The sequence below is a fragment of the Temnothorax nylanderi genome, unplaced genomic scaffold (genome assembly GCF_030848795.1).
Source record: "Temnothorax nylanderi isolate EJ_2023f unplaced genomic scaffold, tnyl_v1.0 TNYL_tig0028_pilon, whole genome shotgun sequence".
Taxonomy (NCBI): Eukaryota; Metazoa; Arthropoda; class Insecta; order Hymenoptera; family Formicidae; genus Temnothorax; species Temnothorax nylanderi.
The window spans coordinates 967,645-985,797 of record NW_027249090.1 but is presented as its reverse complement, the minus strand read 5'-3'; the positions used below and the strand labels follow the sequence as shown (position 1 = coordinate 985,797).

Genomic DNA, 18,153 nt, shown 5'->3' with positions numbered 1-18,153 from the left:
CGCTATTTTTGTCCTTTCCGCATTCGTCAGTAGATTCTATAATTAGATGACACATCCTGGGATATGGATTTTCCCTGCGGGGAACGCTTTAAATTTCCCACCCAGAGGACTTCGTTGGTCATTAAGTGGTCAGATTTTATTAGTGGAGGAAAAAACAGATCGTAAAATCGTCTCTTTCGTGCGTCTCTAATTGCGAACATAATTATGAAATATTCCATATTTACATTGGTACTATGTAATTGTCTATTTTTTTAAATTGATTATTATATATAGCTCCGAGAAGAGATATGTAAACGGTTTGTAAAAATACGACCGTGGAGATCAATCATTTTATTCATCAGTTGAGATGGATTTATTACCGTTTACATTTACATAAATCAGACAATACATTTCTACTTGTCTAACTAATAATACCCCTTCGAAAGGTCTATTACTTTCTTCCGATTCATGATATAACTTGAGGTCTACAAGTATTGCGAGCAGTTCAATCATAACAGAGATTGTCAATACATATATATTTTAAAATTGTCGGCGTTATTTTGCCCTCATTTCCACCCGTTGATCAGCTTCACGGATGAGTTTAACGACATCGCGAGCGATCCTGTTGTTGCACGCGGCTACTGCACGTGGCTTCATAATGTCGATTGGTTTGCCTGAAATAAAAAAAAACGAAGGATGTGTGGTAGCCGTTGGAGCGTAACGAAAGGCGAAACAGGCGATAATTGAATCCACGGTTGGAATGGCACAGTCATACAAATAAAAATAAGCACAAGTAAATTTTGTACGCACAGGTATTTTTAATAAGATTTATGAAAATCGTGAGTGAGATCTTTTCTAAAGTGCAACTGATACATCTTACGACTTATATTACTTTCTCTACCGTTGTGACGCTCAGTTTAAATGACATGCGTCAAGGTACAAGCATATAGGCTATAATAACACAACCTGTTATGCGGTCTACGACGACGCCTCCCGCTTCCGAAATAATCAACGACGCCGCGGCTATGTCCCACGTCGAAATGCCGGGACCTTCGATGTAATAGGCCTCCACGACCCCGAGCGCGATGTAACACAACGTTAATGCCGCCACGCCGAGAGTGCGAATGCTTCAAGGTGAAATAAATAGTGCGAGAAAACGGAACAAGTTGGTAAAGTGGCCTGGTTGTCACAAGCTGAGACTTACCCCTGAGCCGCTTTAACGACAGTTAGGATCCTCTCCATCGTCTTCTCTCGTAAATCCTCTACCTTCATGAAACCGGATTCCATGCAGACCAAAGCTTTCGATAAGTCTGCAAAGTCTCGGCGTATGTATATTAACATTCGCGGAATTAGGGCAATTAACATTCATATACAATGACGCTTTCTAACTTTATCCTTGTGACACGTTTCTGAAGTGTAGCAGTGATTTCTCTGGATCATTACCGCACCACATACTTAGCATGTTGCAATGCGGCTATTAACAAGTGTCGATCTATAATACCTGTCATTCTATAGCTTGAGGGTAAAGAGAGGCAAATAGCTTGAGATGCGATACAAATACAATGTATCTTTTTTGTATTTTCTAGCAGCAGGACATTGATTATCCTACTTTCACAATATTAATATAAAACCATTAAATCCGTCTTTCGTTCCGAGATGTTCAGACGTGAGGGACCGGCTAGAGTAAATTCTTTGTTACTGCGCAGGAAGCGCGGTATCATATATCATCCTCTACATTCTTGTCATTTTTGCTTACATTCGCGTATCTTATCAAATATTACAGAGACTAATTACGTTACCTTGTACTTTAGACACGTGGATCGGTTTCCCGTTCAAAAACGCGCCTCGTCCTTTCCTCGCCGTAAATAGCTGCTCGAGAATCGGATTATACACGATACCAAGAACCATTTCTTTTTTCACGGCCAAGCCGATAACCACGCACGTGTGCGGGAATCCATGGATGAAGTTGATGGTGCCATCGATGGGATCTATGATCCACGTAGGAGTGTCCGTTAATTCCGGTAGGTCCTTGCCGGTCGACTCCTCCGCGATAATCCTGACGCGTATGACCGTACAGTTGCGTTAATTTTGCCGTGCATTATTTGCTTTTTGTCAAACGACTCGCGCCGTCTGATAAATGTCCATTTACCTGTGATTTGGAAATGCGCGTTTGAGTTCGCCGATGATAACATTCTCTATTTTACGGTCGTACTCGGTGACGAGGTCCCAATCGCCCAATTTCTCATCGATGTGTTTGAGACTGTTGATGGAATCCCGGAGAATCTTAAATAATACTTCGTATTTAAGACAGATTATATCAAATCGTTGAAAGATTGTCGAATATTGCATAAATGAAAGATGAAAGGGTGAAATGAGCAAGACGATTATTATATTTGTGAGGTAAACGCGTTTTCAACATTTTAAACGCGTACAATTTATACTAGAGACGAACTTGATTCGTGGTATTTCACAAATTGCACGACGGAATTCCGTTTTAACTTTACAGAAGTTTTCTTGCGTGTTCCCTTCACGTTTGTGTTGCTTTAATATACTTCACATGTCAAAAGATTGTTCTCGTTAAAATCTTTTCTTTGTCATCTCCTCTGTATATATTCAAATGTTTCAAATTATAAATCACCTGACGTTTTAACGCAGCGAGGAATATATATAGCGAGAAATACATTATACTGAAGTTTATACATTAGAGGAAAGGACAAGAAAGGGTGCGTTACCGCTGCGTGAAAAGAGGAAATAATCTACGCTTTCGTCGCTTTCGTAGCAGCCGCATTTTCAAATGGGCCAATAATTGTATATTGTTAATTAGAGAAAGTCTAGAGTATCTCGAGGATAGGATACTCCTCGAAATGGATACCGTTGGTGGATATCTCGATGCTAGATACGTTCGAGGGACGATATCAACTAGATTGGATTGCATTGCATTGCATTGGATACTCTACATTGTATTGCATATTTTTCCTGTTGTTTCAAGTACGGAAAGATTGCTTATGGCGCAGCGTAGGATCATTTATCGCAGCATACACCATAACATTTAACAAGTTCTTTATTTATCGCTAATCGTAAGCATTATTGGGATCTTTAGCTTTTTTAAATTTAATTTCTGAAATAATAAATAATTGTTGGTTGAATAATATTTGATATTCATTGATTTTGATAAAATTATGTGGACATAGATCATTTTTAATAGATCAACTCTGCTGATTGTATAGTGAATAAAAATTCATGAAAATTCATGAAAACCAACGTCAGGATTAGTTGTATTATTTTACAAGTAATTATTATTTAATTATTTTATTCTACGTAGTTATTTATGAGTACGTAATTATGAATCACATATGACACAGGGAATTATTAGTAATTAACTTCATAGAAATTTTATTATAATATTACGCAATGACGAAAGATTAGAATGACAAACAGCGTAAATTCCTAAAAAGCTTAATAAAATGTGGATGATCTCTTTATGATATGTAAAATATATTCGGCTCCAAACATGTTCTAGGAAATTATCTAGGAGATTTTATATCTGACATCATAATAATGTTACAATCTTCCTGGTCGCGTTATCTTCAAATATGTAACCATGGAAGCGTGTATGAAGCAATGTTTTCCCAATGTCCACATCGACTGACAAGCGATCTCAATAGCGTTACGCTTAATACGCATTTTTAGTTTGCTTAGCGACGCTTCGTTCGATAGTGACCACGTGACGACGATAGTGGAGTCTTCACTCTGACCAGAGATGAGATTGCGAGATGTATGCTCACCTGGGCAGCCTCACGCGTCAGTTTAATGGCAGTTTCGTAGTACACGTCCTCGGCGTATCGTGCCATTTCCGTACAACTTGGTGAACGCGCGGAACGAACGTGCGTCCGTTTCGACCTCGTCAGGAAAAGGCGCGAGCGAGTACTGTGTTGCTTGTTTCTGCACCTCGTGCTTTTTCACTCGGATCGGTTGCGCCTGTCGCAGTTACAATCCAAGAATGACGATCGGCGCATTCTGCCGGCTTATTCTGTCTGTGGATTTTCCTCTCGAGAGTTTTCGCTCGACGCCCTTCGCGGGGATTATAAATCTCTTAATTACAACTCGTCAACAAGAGAGCTTGATAATATGAAGTAAAATAAACTCGACTACCTATGCCTATTTGTTTGCATATGATAGGTATTACAATGTTCTAAATCCGCTACAGTTTCAACATTTCACGTTGCTTTTCGCAGTGATGAGCTAATAAAACGAGATGTAATTGCTGTATAATGAGATACGATATCTGCCCGAGACTATACCGTCTTGTCTACTTTATGAGATAACAATAATGCCATTCTAAAATAGACCTTGATTTTATATCCTGTCTGAGATGTACTTAATTGCACGCACCTGTCACTCACCATGATAATGTGAATGTCTACCGACGACGCGATTGTTGTACAAAGAGGACAGAATGATCAACGCTATCTCGTTGGTTTATTTCCCACGCGATGTTTAGAGCCACTCTCTAAACGATTTAAAAAATTACAAGTTTTTAATAACACATAATCTTTCGCAGCCCAGGAGATATTTTAGATAGTAAGGTAGCTATTGTGCGTGCGTGATTCTCTCAGTTGCGATGACAGACAGCGATAGATCGAGGCAATTAACGCGCAAAATTTACATAATAAGATATGCAAATTTTGCGCGTTAATTTCCTCGACGGGAAGTGCAGGTGTTGCAAGTTTCGCGTCCTCGAGTGGTTTAGCGGTCAAACACAAATTTTAATATAAAGTTAATATACAATTTAGTGTACTTTTTCTCTGATTGCGTTATTTAATTTGTAAAATATTCATAATAATTCCCAAGACGACAGCTTACTTAAATTTATATTTATTTTTAAATATATCCCCTTTATCTTATAAGCATATATAGCTTATTCATAATATAATAAAATGTAGAGACTATATTGCGTGTGTTCGGAAGGAGAATCTTTCGAGACTTGATCTATAATTATGATAATTTTTTTTATATGCCTTATTAACGTATAATTGTTGATTACGTATAAATATTTTCTATACGCTGATATTATCGGGAATCATCTCTCTACAATCTTGATTATTATCTTGCAATATCTTCTGATTCTTGATTTCTACTTCCTACATTTATCGTTTATAAGATTCCCTGCTTGTTGTAACTTACACATTTGTGTTGCGCAAGTACTTAATATCCTTTGATAATCGTCCCAATCTATTCCGACTATATCTACACGGGAAAAAAATGATGTATCAACAGCACCATTTTTTGTATCGACAACATCAGCGTTATTATTGAGATAAAATTTATTGATGCAACATCAATATTAATGAACAAAAAACATCAGATAATTGTTTTAATAATTTAAATATTTGGTCCAATAATATCCAATTGAATTAACTACATATGCTTGTGGCAGCCCATGACGTCGACGTTTAATTGAAGCAACTTTATTTTTTTTCCGTGTATTACAACACACTTTTGCAAATATTTTACATTCTGGTTAAAATATTAAGACGTATTTATTTTTTATCAGCAACTAAAATTTTGGTAGTAATAAAGCGCAAATTATACCTGTAGATATGTTATGTCTATGTTATAAATTTTTTCGCAAAAAAAATAAGTGATCTTGCATAACACGCATAATCATTTATGATGTGTGCCGCCTATGATTTACGTTTCCCCTTCTAGTTTCTGAATAAATAATTTGATTTACACACCCGTTATAACATTGTGTGACAAAACAAATTAAAGCAGTAATTTTTTAAATCTAATATCACATTTCATATCATATCAGTACGTTGTAAGTACTGATGATACCGACATTATCACATTCACCAAATACCATAAATTTGTAAAATTTGTTGTACGGTGTACAATTTTAATCTTAAGCTGCGTAATCTTTAACGAAAAATTATATCGATAATATACCGGAACGTTGTTTTGCTGTAAAATACGGTTCTAGGGAACGAATTTTATTGTTGTAAAATTTATATTGTTATGTTATCAATATATCTTCGCGGTGCGTTAATACGATGGATGTCAAAGGTTCGTAATGAATTTGACAGTAAATTGCGCTTTACAATAATTTTGTTTTATTTATAAACAACGACGGGGAAATCGAAAGGAATACTGATTATTCTAATTTTCAATTCACAACATTGTGATGGCACACTGGTTAACGCAATCGGATTGACTTCGTACGACCGTAAGTGCGTCAATGGGACTTTTTAACGGAAACTTTTCTAAACGGATTTTTATAGGTAATTTCCTCGTATTACGTGATAAATACAAGTTGCTGGGACACACCTCCTGCTGTTTTACACTCAGCTCTTAAATCAATTAGCATGAGTCATTGCTTTGCGTCAGGTTTTCTGGAGTCTTTTCCTTTGCGTTTTTAAATTAGTGTCGATGATTAATTTAGATATCTCTCGTGCTAGAGTTTCGTTTGACGCTGCGATAGTATTCGGCTTCATAATATCGTAAACACCACCTGTAAAGATGGTCATAATTAATCTTTCAATAACTGGACAGCATCGATTCTTGCGCTTATCTTCCTTTTGTTTAAAATCATATATTATTCTGCAAGGCACCGCTGTTTCGATTCTGATTTTTATTCTGCTTCTGATTCTGATAATTCAATCTGAAATTTTTGATTGTATACAGTGATTATTTGAAGTGTAATTGTTCTCTTGTTCATCATAATGAAAGTATTTTAATACATATGGATATATTTATTTATAATTATTTTATAGTTTGAGCCAATTTTGTTAATATTATTTAGTTGTAATCTTTGTAGTAAATTAAGGCTGCGGTCCACTTGACGCTACAAATGTTTTGGAGCGTTCTTCTTCTTCTTCTTTCTTCATTGAAAGAAAAGAGAAGAGGAATGCTTCGAACCATTTGTAGCGTTAAGTGGACCGCAGCCTAAGTATGAGTATTTCAGAGATAAATTTTTCAGAAAATTTTTATATGTTCGTGATCGATGGAAGGAAATTCGTGAAATTTAGCTATAAGTGATATTTGGTTAATAATCTGTCGTTCGCGTTACCGTACCCTTCGTATCTATAACAGTTCCACCCGCTTCGCGTAAAATCAGCGTTCCTGCCGCCACATCCCAGGCTTTAAGATGAGTATCTAAATAGAAGCAATCCGCTGCACCCCGCGCTATATACGCCAGATGGAGTGCGGCTGATCCGATACATCTGGTTCTGAAACGCATAAAAAGGATCTTTCCAAAATAATAGGTTAACAGATAACAGATAACAGATAACAGATTCGATATATCGATTATTAAGTATATCGATAATTAAGTATACTTAATTATAATGCACGATTAGCTAGATCTAGAATTACGTTTCACTTACATGTGCGTCGCTTTAACCAAGGCGTCCATCGCGGGTATCTGTGTATTCTTGTCTTCTACTAGGCCTATTTTCCAAATGTACGGCTCAAGCATGATCAATGCTTTTTTCAGTTCTGCAAAAAAATTGAAGCAATGAGAACAACACTTCTTACAAGCGCATTTAGATACAGCTCTCTATTCCCATTCGTCACGGAGATTTTACGGTTCTTCCCCCCGAATGAATCAACTGTGTGATTAATATGTAGGTAATCCAGATCTATAATCTTGCTGTTAAAAATAAACTGTTATTGACTGGAATATGCATTTAGCACTAATTTTGCAAAGCGGGAAGATACAAGACGGAAATCAATTATGATGGATTGCAAAGCTCGTGCAAATTATATAGAAATGATGATTTATAAAGTGGAAAATGTAGCATTTCTTGAATTTCTGAAAATCTCACGTTTGAAACGACGCTTCTGCTACTGAACATGCATTACCAGTGACTTTAGAAGTGTGAATCGACTTTCCATTCAAGAACGCGCCTTTGCCTTTTATCGCAGTGTACAACTCCGAATTTGATGGATTGTAGATGATACCTAGGGCGAGCTCTTTGCGAACCGTCAAACCTACGGATATACAGAAATGAGGAAACAAATGAATGAAATTGTGGGTTCCGTCGATTGGATCAATGATCCATGTCGGTGCATCAGTCAATTCTGGCATTTCCCCCGTCCCAATTGTTTCTTCCGCGATAATCCTGAAATGTAAGATATTTGAACATCCTTATATTAGTAGAATATAATATGATCTTAGGATTATTTAATATCATAGGATTAATTATTAAGTTAAATTGAAGTCTGGTTATCTACTGATTTCCAGGTAGTCCGTTTTTATGCGATTACAACTCACTTATGATCAGGAAACTCCCTGGAAAGGCCATCAATAAGTATTTTCTCAATTTTGTGATCATACTCTGTTACGAAATCCATATATCCATAACCCATATCTTTGTTATATACAACTTTTTCGTCCTCGAAACTACACTTGAGTCTCTATGCACATAAATAATATGAAATAAATAAATACATAATTACATAAACAAATGTATATCATACAAAAAAAAGGAAGAAAAGTTATATTTAAAAAGGTTATGATTATTAATGATTAATATAAATATATATCTTGCTAAAAATTTAGGAAGAGTGAGACTTTAACTTGTGCATTGATTTTTTAAAATCATTTTTGGGAGATTTATGTAAAATATTAAATTTATTCTGCTTTAAGGATTTTGAAAGATATTATTATCAATAATATATTTTTCATAAGTTCAAGAATAATTTAAGATTAATTCAAGATTTTTAGATGTTGCGTTACAGATGTGCCGTGTAAGAATTATTTTGGATTAATTCAGATTTAGATTAAAGTTTTTAGTTTAAATGTAAGGTTTTTAGTTTAAACCTTAATCTAAATCTGAATTAATTTAAAATAATTCTTACACGGCACATCTGTAACGCAACATCTAAAAATCTTGAATTAATCTTAAATTATTCTTGAACTTATGAAAAATATATTATAAATATATACCCACAGCTGCAACTTCGTCATTCAATTTTATCTCCAGAATTGTGCAATCCTTCCGCTTATCTTTATACATCAGCTGTGACTCACCTTACCAGCTCGCAACGTGAGTTCTTTCGCGAACTCGAAGCACTTCGCAATGTCCAGATCACTCGACATGATGATAGCCGTCGTTGAGAATCGTGCCGGTACGACTGATCGATTCACCGTCGACTAACCGCTATAAATAAGGATCGGTGTTTAACTGCCCTTATCTCTGCAATCAGTGATATCTGACGCAAGTAACGCGGGTAAATAAATCTTAACATTTGAGAAAACACATCACGCGCATAAAAAGTTTGTTTTGGAAACTTTGACGTTTGTTAGATAATGTGTAATGAAAAGAGAGATAAAACATGCCTGATATTATTTTTTTTATAGACCCTATATTTATTCGTATACATATATTGACTTTTTTTTATACAAATCGTAATACCTTACGCAATTATGCGTATTAATATTACATTTTTCACGTAGTAAGTAACATTATTTTTATACAGTTATAACTTATTAATTTTGGAAGGAAGTCTTATCTACTTAATTAATACGATTACATTAAACGTTACATTAAACGTTTCTATTCGAATCACATATGGCTACAACGTATTGATTACGTATTTACTTATCATCACAGATAGTCATCACAGATCATACAGATAATCACGATGTGTGTACAATGCCGTTTATCAATCTGAATGTCAGATTGATCTGAGCATCAGAAAATCGGAATAAAATGTAAATAATACTTACTATTCAGTAACACACTGTGTTCAGTAGCACACGCATGTTATTTCCTAATGCACTTACAACATAGTATTAGGCTCGGTCAGTAGGCTTGGTCAGGTCCGCTGCTACTCTCAAACTGCAAAGTATGCTCTTATGAGCTAGTTTCGCGTGCACTCTTACAATTAGCGTTATTAATCCCATACATGACTTTTACTTGTTCAGTACCCTGATTTGTTTGACATTGTACTTATCGCGTCATAATAGCGATTTTCAATGCTTCGTGGTCGACGATATTGTACACTTCGTTTTACACATATATAATAGTTATATTCTAAAACCTAATAGTTAATATTCTAAAGTTAATATTCTATATTTAATATTCTATATTTAATATTCTATAGTTAATATTCTAAATTATTCTAAACAGTAAATAATCTAAATTGTTCTAGAAATGTAGACATTATCAGTTAAATTATATATCTACAAAGTTGCATATTCTAAAAAATTCTAAAAGTATAGACATTTTTATTTTTATCGCAAAAAGCTGCAAAAACAGAAGGAAAGAAAGAGCGGAAATGGTTAACGGAAGAGCAAAATAATATCTCATCTTCTATGCTTGAGCTCTGAATCGATTTTTCATTGAGACACGCTCCATGATCTCTTCTGGTTGTGGATAATAAGTAAGTACTCTAAAACGAGATTGTAAACTATTCCAATCTCAAGTTCTTTATTCACAGCTAATGCAATCGATATGCAAGTTTACGAGAAAGAATGTATGAAGTTCGTTCCATCAATTGGATCGACAATCCATGTAAGTGCGTTTGTAAAAATTCTGGTAGAAACTTGGAATAGGATGCTGTTTTATTGCCAATAATTTTGATAAATATTATATAATGAAAAAGAATTGTGTACTGGATAAAAAGATATTGAATATTCTTGTTTATGAATTGAATTTCTTGTTTAATTATGCTTTATATATACATACATATACATATATATACACACATGTATTAATTTACTCAATTTCCTTTCTAAAAAAAGGCATGTTAAGTCGATACTCGCATATCTCGAAGTTTATTGTTGCCGCTTTCCGCGATGCCAATTGGTTCTCTCGCTGCGCTTACTTCATTTGCAGCTGTCATCGTATATTTTGACAGTTGTGTGTATCAAGAAGTTAATAGTGTAATAGTAATAGCATAATGTTAAAGCTAAATAGCGCGCGTCTGTGGTGTCTAGTAAACATAAAAATGTGATGATTTATGTATAGGAAACTTTTCCATTAAATTGTCGATTAAAATTGCTTTGACTTTTTCATACTGCGTCACTAAATCCCAATCGCTTTTTATTTCAATATTTTTAAATACTTGGAAAGCATCACGAATCACCTGAAAATAATCTTGCATGTGTCTTTTATCTTAACATTATTTCTGCAAAAATAGTAGATGAGGTAATGATATCTACTGTTTTCTAAATAGATAATTCATTAATTACAATTTGTCTGACAACTTGTGGGATGTACGTACAGAAATTGCCTGGTATCTGATAATGTTTTATCGCATGCGTCTTGTAAATAATGAATAACGATATACGGGGCGGTTTCGCACCGCGCGTGTACTTGGTACGAGGCTTGGTACTGCCGTGTCTCTTGATTTTAATAAGTAAAGTTACGTTAAAATACTTCGTACCTGGCGATCGATAATATTTCCAATCATACACAAATACAGAAAATAATAATAGACATAATTGAACCATAAAAGAATCTCTTTTTACTAATTCTACTGCATCTGAATTCTGGTTTATTACTATTCAAATGTATAACATATTAATAGTTTTATAAATTATTATAAACTTTTTTATTGATCTTTTATGAACGATATGTGTGTTTTTTTTAATAATACATATATATAACATAAAAAAGCATTAATACAATAAGTTAATCTTCAAAACTTTCTCTAAATTCACACAACACTTAAGGTTTAGTACCTCCGTAAACCCATTTTTTAAAGACTTTTGTAAAATTTGAACAGTATATTAATGTAAACACAATTTACACACACGTGCAATTAGAAAAAGATTCACCGTATCGAAGTTGAAATAATGAAAGTCAAAGTTAGTACTTTTTACATGTATCGTAAGTACAAAACGATTTCTGATATCACATTTCTGATTGTAGCAATCAAACTATTTTTACGGTTTTAATAAAAAACAAGAAGACGATAAAAGAGACTTGTAAGAATATTCTTACAAAAATACAAGACCTTTGATCGTTTAGTTTTGAAAAAATTAATACGTAAAGTCTACACAATTTTTGATAACGGTGGACGTATAACGGACAGCTAATGTATGTGACACTTATGAAGATCTAATAGCACACATATTATAATGTCTATATATCTGTACATACATGTGAGATTTTTCGGCGGCGTGAGCGAAGCGTGGGAGTTTAATTTGTATGCGCCAATATAAGCTTAAATATATAGATATATCTTTATTTACGTACGCCACGTATGAACATGTCAGGCCTTAAATGACTACTTGCATTTCTCTTATACTTGACCCTGTCGCGTCCACGTGCGACTCTTATCAGCGCACTGAAATTGACCGCCATTAGCACCGTTGATTGAAATGCTGACAATATTGCGAATATGTTAATTATCGCGGCATATAACGCGCATGATGAACAATGCAACGTCAATTTTTGCGGGTAAAAACTTGCTTTATGTAAGCCTTATCTTTGTAAATTTTGCAAACATTGGGAGTATTACTACTATCACACGCAATCTGTATTTAGCTCTTTCATTTTTTTTATTTTCTTAGAAATATTTTGCCACCACATAATATACTTATAACTATAAACAATATACTGTATATAAGTAAAACAATATATCGCATTAAAGAGAAAATTGTATTAAATAAATTATTTAAAATACATTTAGTTTCCGAAAGTATTGTTGATTATAAATTGTAAGTATCACATAATTTATGTGAGATTTTCTTGTTTTTTACAGAATCAAGGTCCAGGCGGCCCAGTCGGACAGGTACCTACCTCCCAAGGTCCCGGAGGACCAATGGTACCCGGACAAATGGGTCCAAATGGACCACAAAGTGGATCTCACATGATGCAAAGTGGTCCCAATCAGATGGGTTCTAACGGACCCGGACAGATGGGACCGGGAGGCCCAGGACAAATGGGTCCCGGAGGACCTGGCCAAATGGGTCCTGGAGGACCTGGACAGATGGGACCAGGAGGCCCGGGACAAATGGGCCCCGGAGGACCCGGCCAAATGGGTCCAGGAGGTCCCGGACAAATGGCTCCGTCTCATATGGTGCAAGGTGGAGGTCCTCCTGGTGGACCTCATATGGGCCAGGGTGGCCCAGGGCAAATGGGTCCAACTAGCGGGCCTGTTCCAGGATCTCAGATGGGTACCGGAGGTCCTCAAAATTCTCAAATGGTGCCTGGTGGACCTGGCCCCGGGCATATGGGTGGACCTCCAAGTCACATGAACGCAAGCGGTCCACCAGGACCAGGCCACATAACTGCTGGTGGTCCTCCCGGTCCAGGACATATGGGTGGCACAGGACCTCCAGTATCAGGACACATGAACGCCAGCGGACCACCTGGATCAGGACATATGAACACGAGTGGTCCTCCTGGACCAGGTCACATGAACACTAGTGGACCTCCTGGATCTGGTGGTCATATGAACAGCGGCCCGCCGATTCCAAGTCATATGAATGCAAGTGGTCCGCCAGTATCTACACATATGAATGCAAGTGGTCCGGGAAGTCATATGGGTCCTGGCGCTCCCGGTCAAATATCCGCAAGTGGTCCCACAGTGCATAATATGGGTCCAGGAGGTCCGAATCAAATGGGTCCGAGTGGCCCAAATCAGATGATGGCGAACAGTCAAACGCAAATGGGGCCTAGTGGGCCGATGGGTCCCGTTGGACCAACAGGACAAATTGGACCGAATGGACCTGGGCAAATGGGTCATAATGGGCCATCACAGATGGGTCCAAATGGACCTACACAGATGGGCATGGGTGGTCCACCTGGACAAATGAGTATGAATGCACCGGGCGGACAAATGGGCCCCGGCGGACCTGGTAATCAGATGGGACCTGCAGGGGCGGGTAATCAAATGGGACCAAACGCTCCAGGCAGTCAAATGGGACCTGCCGGTCCAGGCGGACAAATGGGACCGGGAAGCGGTCCCGTAGGCCAATTAGGACCCAACAGTCTTGGGCAAATGGGCCCTGGAAGTGGCCCAGGAAACGTACCAATGACAACAAGTAGTGGACCTGTTTCTATAGGGCCTAATGGACCCACCGGAATAGGTGTAGCCAGTGGGCCTGGTGGACAAATGACTTCTAGCAGCGGTCCCGGAGGGCAAATGAGTGCAGTAGGTCCTGGAGGTGGCTCTGGAGGACAAATGGGCCCAGGGAACGGTCCTGGAGTACAAATGAATGCCGGCAGTGGTCCTGGCGGTCAAATGGTGCCTGGAGGCGTACCTGGACAGATGGGACCAGGCAGTGGACAGATGGGACATGGTGGTAGTGGACCCGGAGGCCAAATGGGACCTGGAAGCGGACCTGGTGGACAGATGGGGCCAGGCAGTGGTCCCGCTGGTCAAATGGGACCAGGGGGACAAATTCCATCTAGTGGTCCAGGACAGATGATGCAAGGAGGCCCAGGTGCTCAAATGGGTCCGAATGCTCCGAGCAATCAAATGGGACCTGGTGGGCCGAATAGTCAAATGGGACCATGTGGTCCAAGTAATCAAATTAGTCATACGAACGCAAGTGGGCAAATGGGACCTAATGGACCGAATGTTCAACCTCCTACCACTCAAATAGGTCCTGGCAGTCAAAATCAAGGTCAAATTCCCGGTAGTACAGCACCATTAGGATCGGGTGCTCCAGTGAATCAAATGAGTCAAACTGGACCTACCGGACCTACTGGACCACCAGGATCAGGACAAGAGAATTTAAATGCGCTTCAAAAGGCTATTGATTCCATGGAAGAAAAAGGGTTGCAAGAAGATCCGCGATATTCTCAATTGTTAGCCTTGAGAGCTCGTCAAGGCAGTGGCATGGGAGACAAGCAAGCCTTCAATACACAACAATTGCAACAATTACGGTATGTAAATTATCTTAATGATTGTATATCATGTCATATAAATTATCTGACATAGAGACGTGAAAATTATGCAAAAAGATTAAGTTTAAAAAATATGAAAATTAATATAAATCGAATACAAGTGAAAATAGGCTTTATATGAATATTATTAAATCATTATTTTAATTTTCTGAAACAATAATTAGATTAACCTTTAAATCCCACCCGGGGTCCAGCGGACCCCAGACCCTTTAGAATGATATATTTTCAAATGTTCCCGCCAAATATGGAGCTCATATTTATTTATTTATTATTTTTTATTTTTTTGATTTTGGAGCCAACATTTTAACTGTTGGCGATCTTAATTTTTTATACTATGTTGAAATTGAAATTTTAACAATGTAAGCATTTTATTCTCTTTTCTAAGCCTTGAACAACATTGAAAATAATTTTCATAACTAAATATCAAAAAATCAATAAGTAAGGAGACATTTTTCATGCTGGGGTCTTTTAGACCCCATGTGTCATTTACGAGATTCTTGAGAGGTGTGGCATTTAAGGGTTAAATTATTTTATGTAGATATGTTTTTAACACATTTTAATTTAAAATAATAAAATTAATGTAAACATATTTTCTCTACAATCTTCTAATTTTATGTTTTCAATTTTTCCTTACATTTTTACAGAGCTCAGATAATGGCGTACAGATTACTAGCAAGAAATCAGCCTGTACCTCAACAAGTTGCGCTAGCTGCTCAAGGTGAGTTCTTAATATGTAAGCTTGTACGCTCTGGGTGACTACTCTATCTTTTGTATCGCTTTCTGCCACATGATTTGTTTTGCTTATTTCAAGTATAGCTTTTCTAGTCCATTTATTTGTTTCTACTTTACATCTATTTGCTTTTATTTTTATTGCTTTAATAATATAAGTGTACACAAATATTAATATGAATTATTTCTTGTACATACGTTTTATTTGCATAACATATTAGAAATTTGTATATGCTGCTGCTATACAATATTTTATTTCAAATGCTTTTATCTTTTTAAATATATGCATATGCATTGCGTTAAATACTTACCGCATTAACTTTAATTTCCGCTCAGTAACTTTATATATTAGATCGTGTAATTACAGAAATTATGTTTACTGATAGATTATGATATTTATAGACTATGTAATGAGTGAAACGAGATGAATGTATGAATGTGGTATTTACAAAAGTAGGGTAGAATGATCCTGATTTAAGGCGGATTTGATTAGGTGGCGCGCCTCCTCCTCCGGGGATGAGTCAACGCCCCATAGATCCGTCTCAGGGCCCTGTTTCAACAGCTGGGCCACAAATACCAGGTCCGAATGTTATTGGTCCCACAGGTGCTCCTAGACCGGGCTGTCAAACGCCGCAGCAACAACAACAGCAACCTCAGTCTGGCACTAAGGCAAACAGAGTGACAAGCGTAGCAAAACCCGTTGGATTAGATCCGTTGTTAATATTGCAAGAACGAGAAAATAGGTAGAGACAGATTTTTGGAGAAACACGGTATAATGCGTGATAAAAGTTGTATTTTCGTCACTAAAATGTAAAACATTTAATGCTTGCTAACAGAGTTGCAGCCCGTATATCGCTTAGAATGGAGCAACTTAGCAATCTACCAACAAACATGCCAGAAGATCTTCGTATACAAGCTCAGATCGAATTGCGCATGCTAAGAGTATTAAACTTCCAGAGACAATTAAGATCAGAGGTACTGTAATTAATTTATATCATATTACATAACAGTTAAGGAATTCCTATTATACTTTTTAACTCTTCTAATCTTCTTTACAGATTATAGCATGTACTCGGAAAGATACCACTTTAGAAACTGCCGTAAATGTGAAAGCTTATAAACGTACGAAACGGCAAGGATTGCGCGAAGCTAGAGCTACTGAAAAATTAGAAAAGCAACAGAAATTAGAAGCAGAACGTAAACGAAGACAGAAACATCAAGTAAGTTTATCTGATATACTTAAATTGTAAAATTTGATTATTGACACATGATATCAGCAAGGTTATCGCTGTGAATAAACGAATACAAGCATGACATTTATGTTTGCAGGAATTTCTTACTTCCGTACTACAACATGGCAAAGACTTCAAAGAATTTCATCGCAATAATGTCGCGAAATTGGCTAGACTTAATAAAGCAGTGCTTAACTATCACGCAAATGCTGAACGTGAACAGAAGAAAGAGCAAGAACGCATTGAGAAAGAGCGTATGCGTCGTCTTATGGCGGAAGATGAAGAAGGATACAGAAAATTAATCGATCAAAAGAAGGATAAGCGTTTAGCATTCTTGCTATCCCAAACCGATGAGTATATCAGTAATCTTACGGAAATGGTCAAACAACACAAAATAGAACAAAAGAGAAAGCAAGTCGAAGAACAAAAGCGTAAGAAGGTAATGTAAAGTTAAAAATTGACTATTCTCTCATAAGGAATTACTTATAATATTGATAGAGTCTTATGATTATACAGAAAAAGAAGAAATTACAAGATAGTGAGAATGCTGAAGATGGTGGATCCAATGATGATACTCGTGTTGGTGTAATAGAAACATCCACTGGTCGCACATTAACTGGCGACGAAGCACCATTAATGAGTCAGTTGTCAGCATTTTTAGAAGCTCATCCTGGATGGGAGCCAATTGAATCGGATAGTGAAGATGATGATGACGATTATGAAGATGAGAACGGAGAAAGTGAGAATGAGAATAAATCTGATAATAAGCACTTAATTCTTGGATTTGTGTATAGATTCTTTATACAGATTTAATTTTCAAAATACTTTAGGCAAGGACAAAACAATGGGTGATTCTGAAGAAGAAAAAGTAAAGAAAACGATACATAAAGCAAAAGTGGAAGATGACGAATATAAAACAGAAGAACAAACATACTATAGTATTGCTCATACAGTTCATGAGGTTGTTACTGAACAAGCAAGCATCATGGTGAATGGACTATTGAAAGAATATCAAATTAAGGTAGTGTATTTATTTTAGTGTAATAATTTAGTAATTTTAGTTTTGTAATATATTTTAAATTGTTTTACAATATATTTTAAGTAAATCATTTCTCTATGAATGAAAGAGCTTAATGAATGGTTTTAGGGTCTGGAATGGTTAGTATCATTGTTTAACAACAATCTGAATGGCATTTTGGCGGACGAAATGGGTCTCGGTAAAACAATTCAGACCATTGCTCTAGTAACATATCTCATGGAAAAGAAGAAAGTTAACGGTCCATTTCTCATCATTGTTCCATTATCGTATGTTCCTTTCCTTTCTTTTAAAAGCGAGACACTGC

General features: G+C 36.6%; 3 protein-coding genes across 11 annotated transcripts in view; 1 reads left to right on the top strand and 2 right to left on the bottom strand.

Annotated features, from left to right (window-relative positions):
• The window catches only part of Brm (ATP-dependent helicase brm), a 29,015-nt gene that overhangs the window by 5,853 nt on the left and 5,009 nt on the right, over positions 1 to 18,153 (top strand). For 4 of the 7 annotated variants that reach the window (XM_071702121.1, XM_071702123.1, XM_071702119.1 and 1 more), the window contains 9 exons: positions 12,697 to 14,828; positions 15,494 to 15,567; positions 16,072 to 16,321; positions 16,415 to 16,553; positions 16,637 to 16,798; positions 16,908 to 17,249; positions 17,309 to 17,549; positions 17,641 to 17,831; positions 17,958 to 18,115. In XM_071702121.1, coding sequence (XP_071558222.1) covers positions 12,697 to 14,828; positions 15,494 to 15,567; positions 16,072 to 16,321; positions 16,415 to 16,553; positions 16,637 to 16,798; positions 16,908 to 17,249; positions 17,309 to 17,549; positions 17,641 to 17,831; positions 17,958 to 18,115 — 3,689 coding nt within the window. The remainder of the gene's footprint in view (positions 1 to 12,696; positions 14,829 to 15,493; positions 15,568 to 16,071; positions 16,322 to 16,414; positions 16,554 to 16,636; positions 16,799 to 16,907; positions 17,250 to 17,308; positions 17,550 to 17,640; positions 17,832 to 17,957; positions 18,116 to 18,153) is intronic. The other 3 variants (XM_071702124.1, XM_071702122.1, XM_071702126.1) reach the window with 2 other exon arrangements.
• LOC139770284 (uncharacterized) lies at positions 325 to 4,315 on the bottom strand. Its single transcript, XM_071702150.1, has 6 exons — positions 3,765 to 4,315; positions 2,129 to 2,262; positions 1,779 to 2,035; positions 1,184 to 1,289; positions 946 to 1,106; positions 325 to 653 (listed from the first exon to the last, which is right to left on the bottom strand). Exons 1-6 carry the CDS (start codon positions 3,828 to 3,830, stop codon positions 535 to 537), a joined length of 843 nt encoding a protein of 280 aa, XP_071558251.1. The 5' UTR covers positions 3,831 to 4,315; the 3' UTR covers positions 325 to 534.
• Positions 6,070 to 9,155, bottom strand: LOC139770281 (inositol monophosphatase 2-like). 3 transcript variants are annotated; one of them, XM_071702145.1, is made up of 6 exons: positions 9,014 to 9,155; positions 8,255 to 8,397; positions 7,843 to 8,102; positions 7,365 to 7,476; positions 7,054 to 7,208; positions 6,070 to 6,490 (listed from the first exon to the last, which is right to left on the bottom strand). In XM_071702145.1, exons 1-6 carry the CDS (start codon positions 9,080 to 9,082, stop codon positions 6,363 to 6,365), a joined length of 867 nt encoding a protein of 288 aa, XP_071558246.1. In that variant the 5' UTR covers positions 9,083 to 9,155; the 3' UTR covers positions 6,070 to 6,362. The 3 variants fall into 3 exon arrangements, with proteins under 3 accessions (XP_071558246.1, XP_071558248.1, XP_071558249.1); XM_071702147.1 differs by having other exon boundaries at positions 7,942 to 8,102; positions 9,014 to 9,143; XM_071702148.1 differs by lacking the exon at positions 6,070 to 6,490 and adding an exon at positions 6,497 to 6,640 and having other exon boundaries at positions 9,014 to 9,143.

Excerpts from the sequence above, each read along its gene's own strand:
- LOC139770284 (XM_071702150.1), bottom strand. The coding sequence starts at position 3,830 with ATGGCACGATACGCCGAGGACGTGTACTACGAAACTGCCATTAAACTG. Across the intron at positions 1,290-1,778 it reads CCACGTGTCTAAAGTACAAG|ACTTATCGAAAGCTTTGGTC; the intron begins GTAACGTAATTA and ends GAGACTTTGCAG. Across the intron at positions 1,107-1,183 it reads GTCGTTAAAGCGGCTCAGGG|CATTCGCACTCTCGGCGTGG; the intron begins GTAAGTCTCAGC and ends TTCACCTTGAAG.
- LOC139770281 (XM_071702145.1), bottom strand. The coding sequence starts at position 9,082 with ATGTCGAGTGATCTGGACATTGCGAAGTGCTTCGAGTTCGCGAAAGAA. Across the intron at positions 8,103-8,254 it reads AGGGAGTTTCCTGATCATAA|GATTATCGCGGAAGAAACAA; the intron begins GTGAGTTGTAAT and ends CTTACATTTCAG. Across the intron at positions 7,209-7,364 it reads TTGGTTAAAGCGACGCACAT|AACCAGATGTATCGGATCAG; the intron begins GTAAGTGAAACG and ends TATGCGTTTCAG.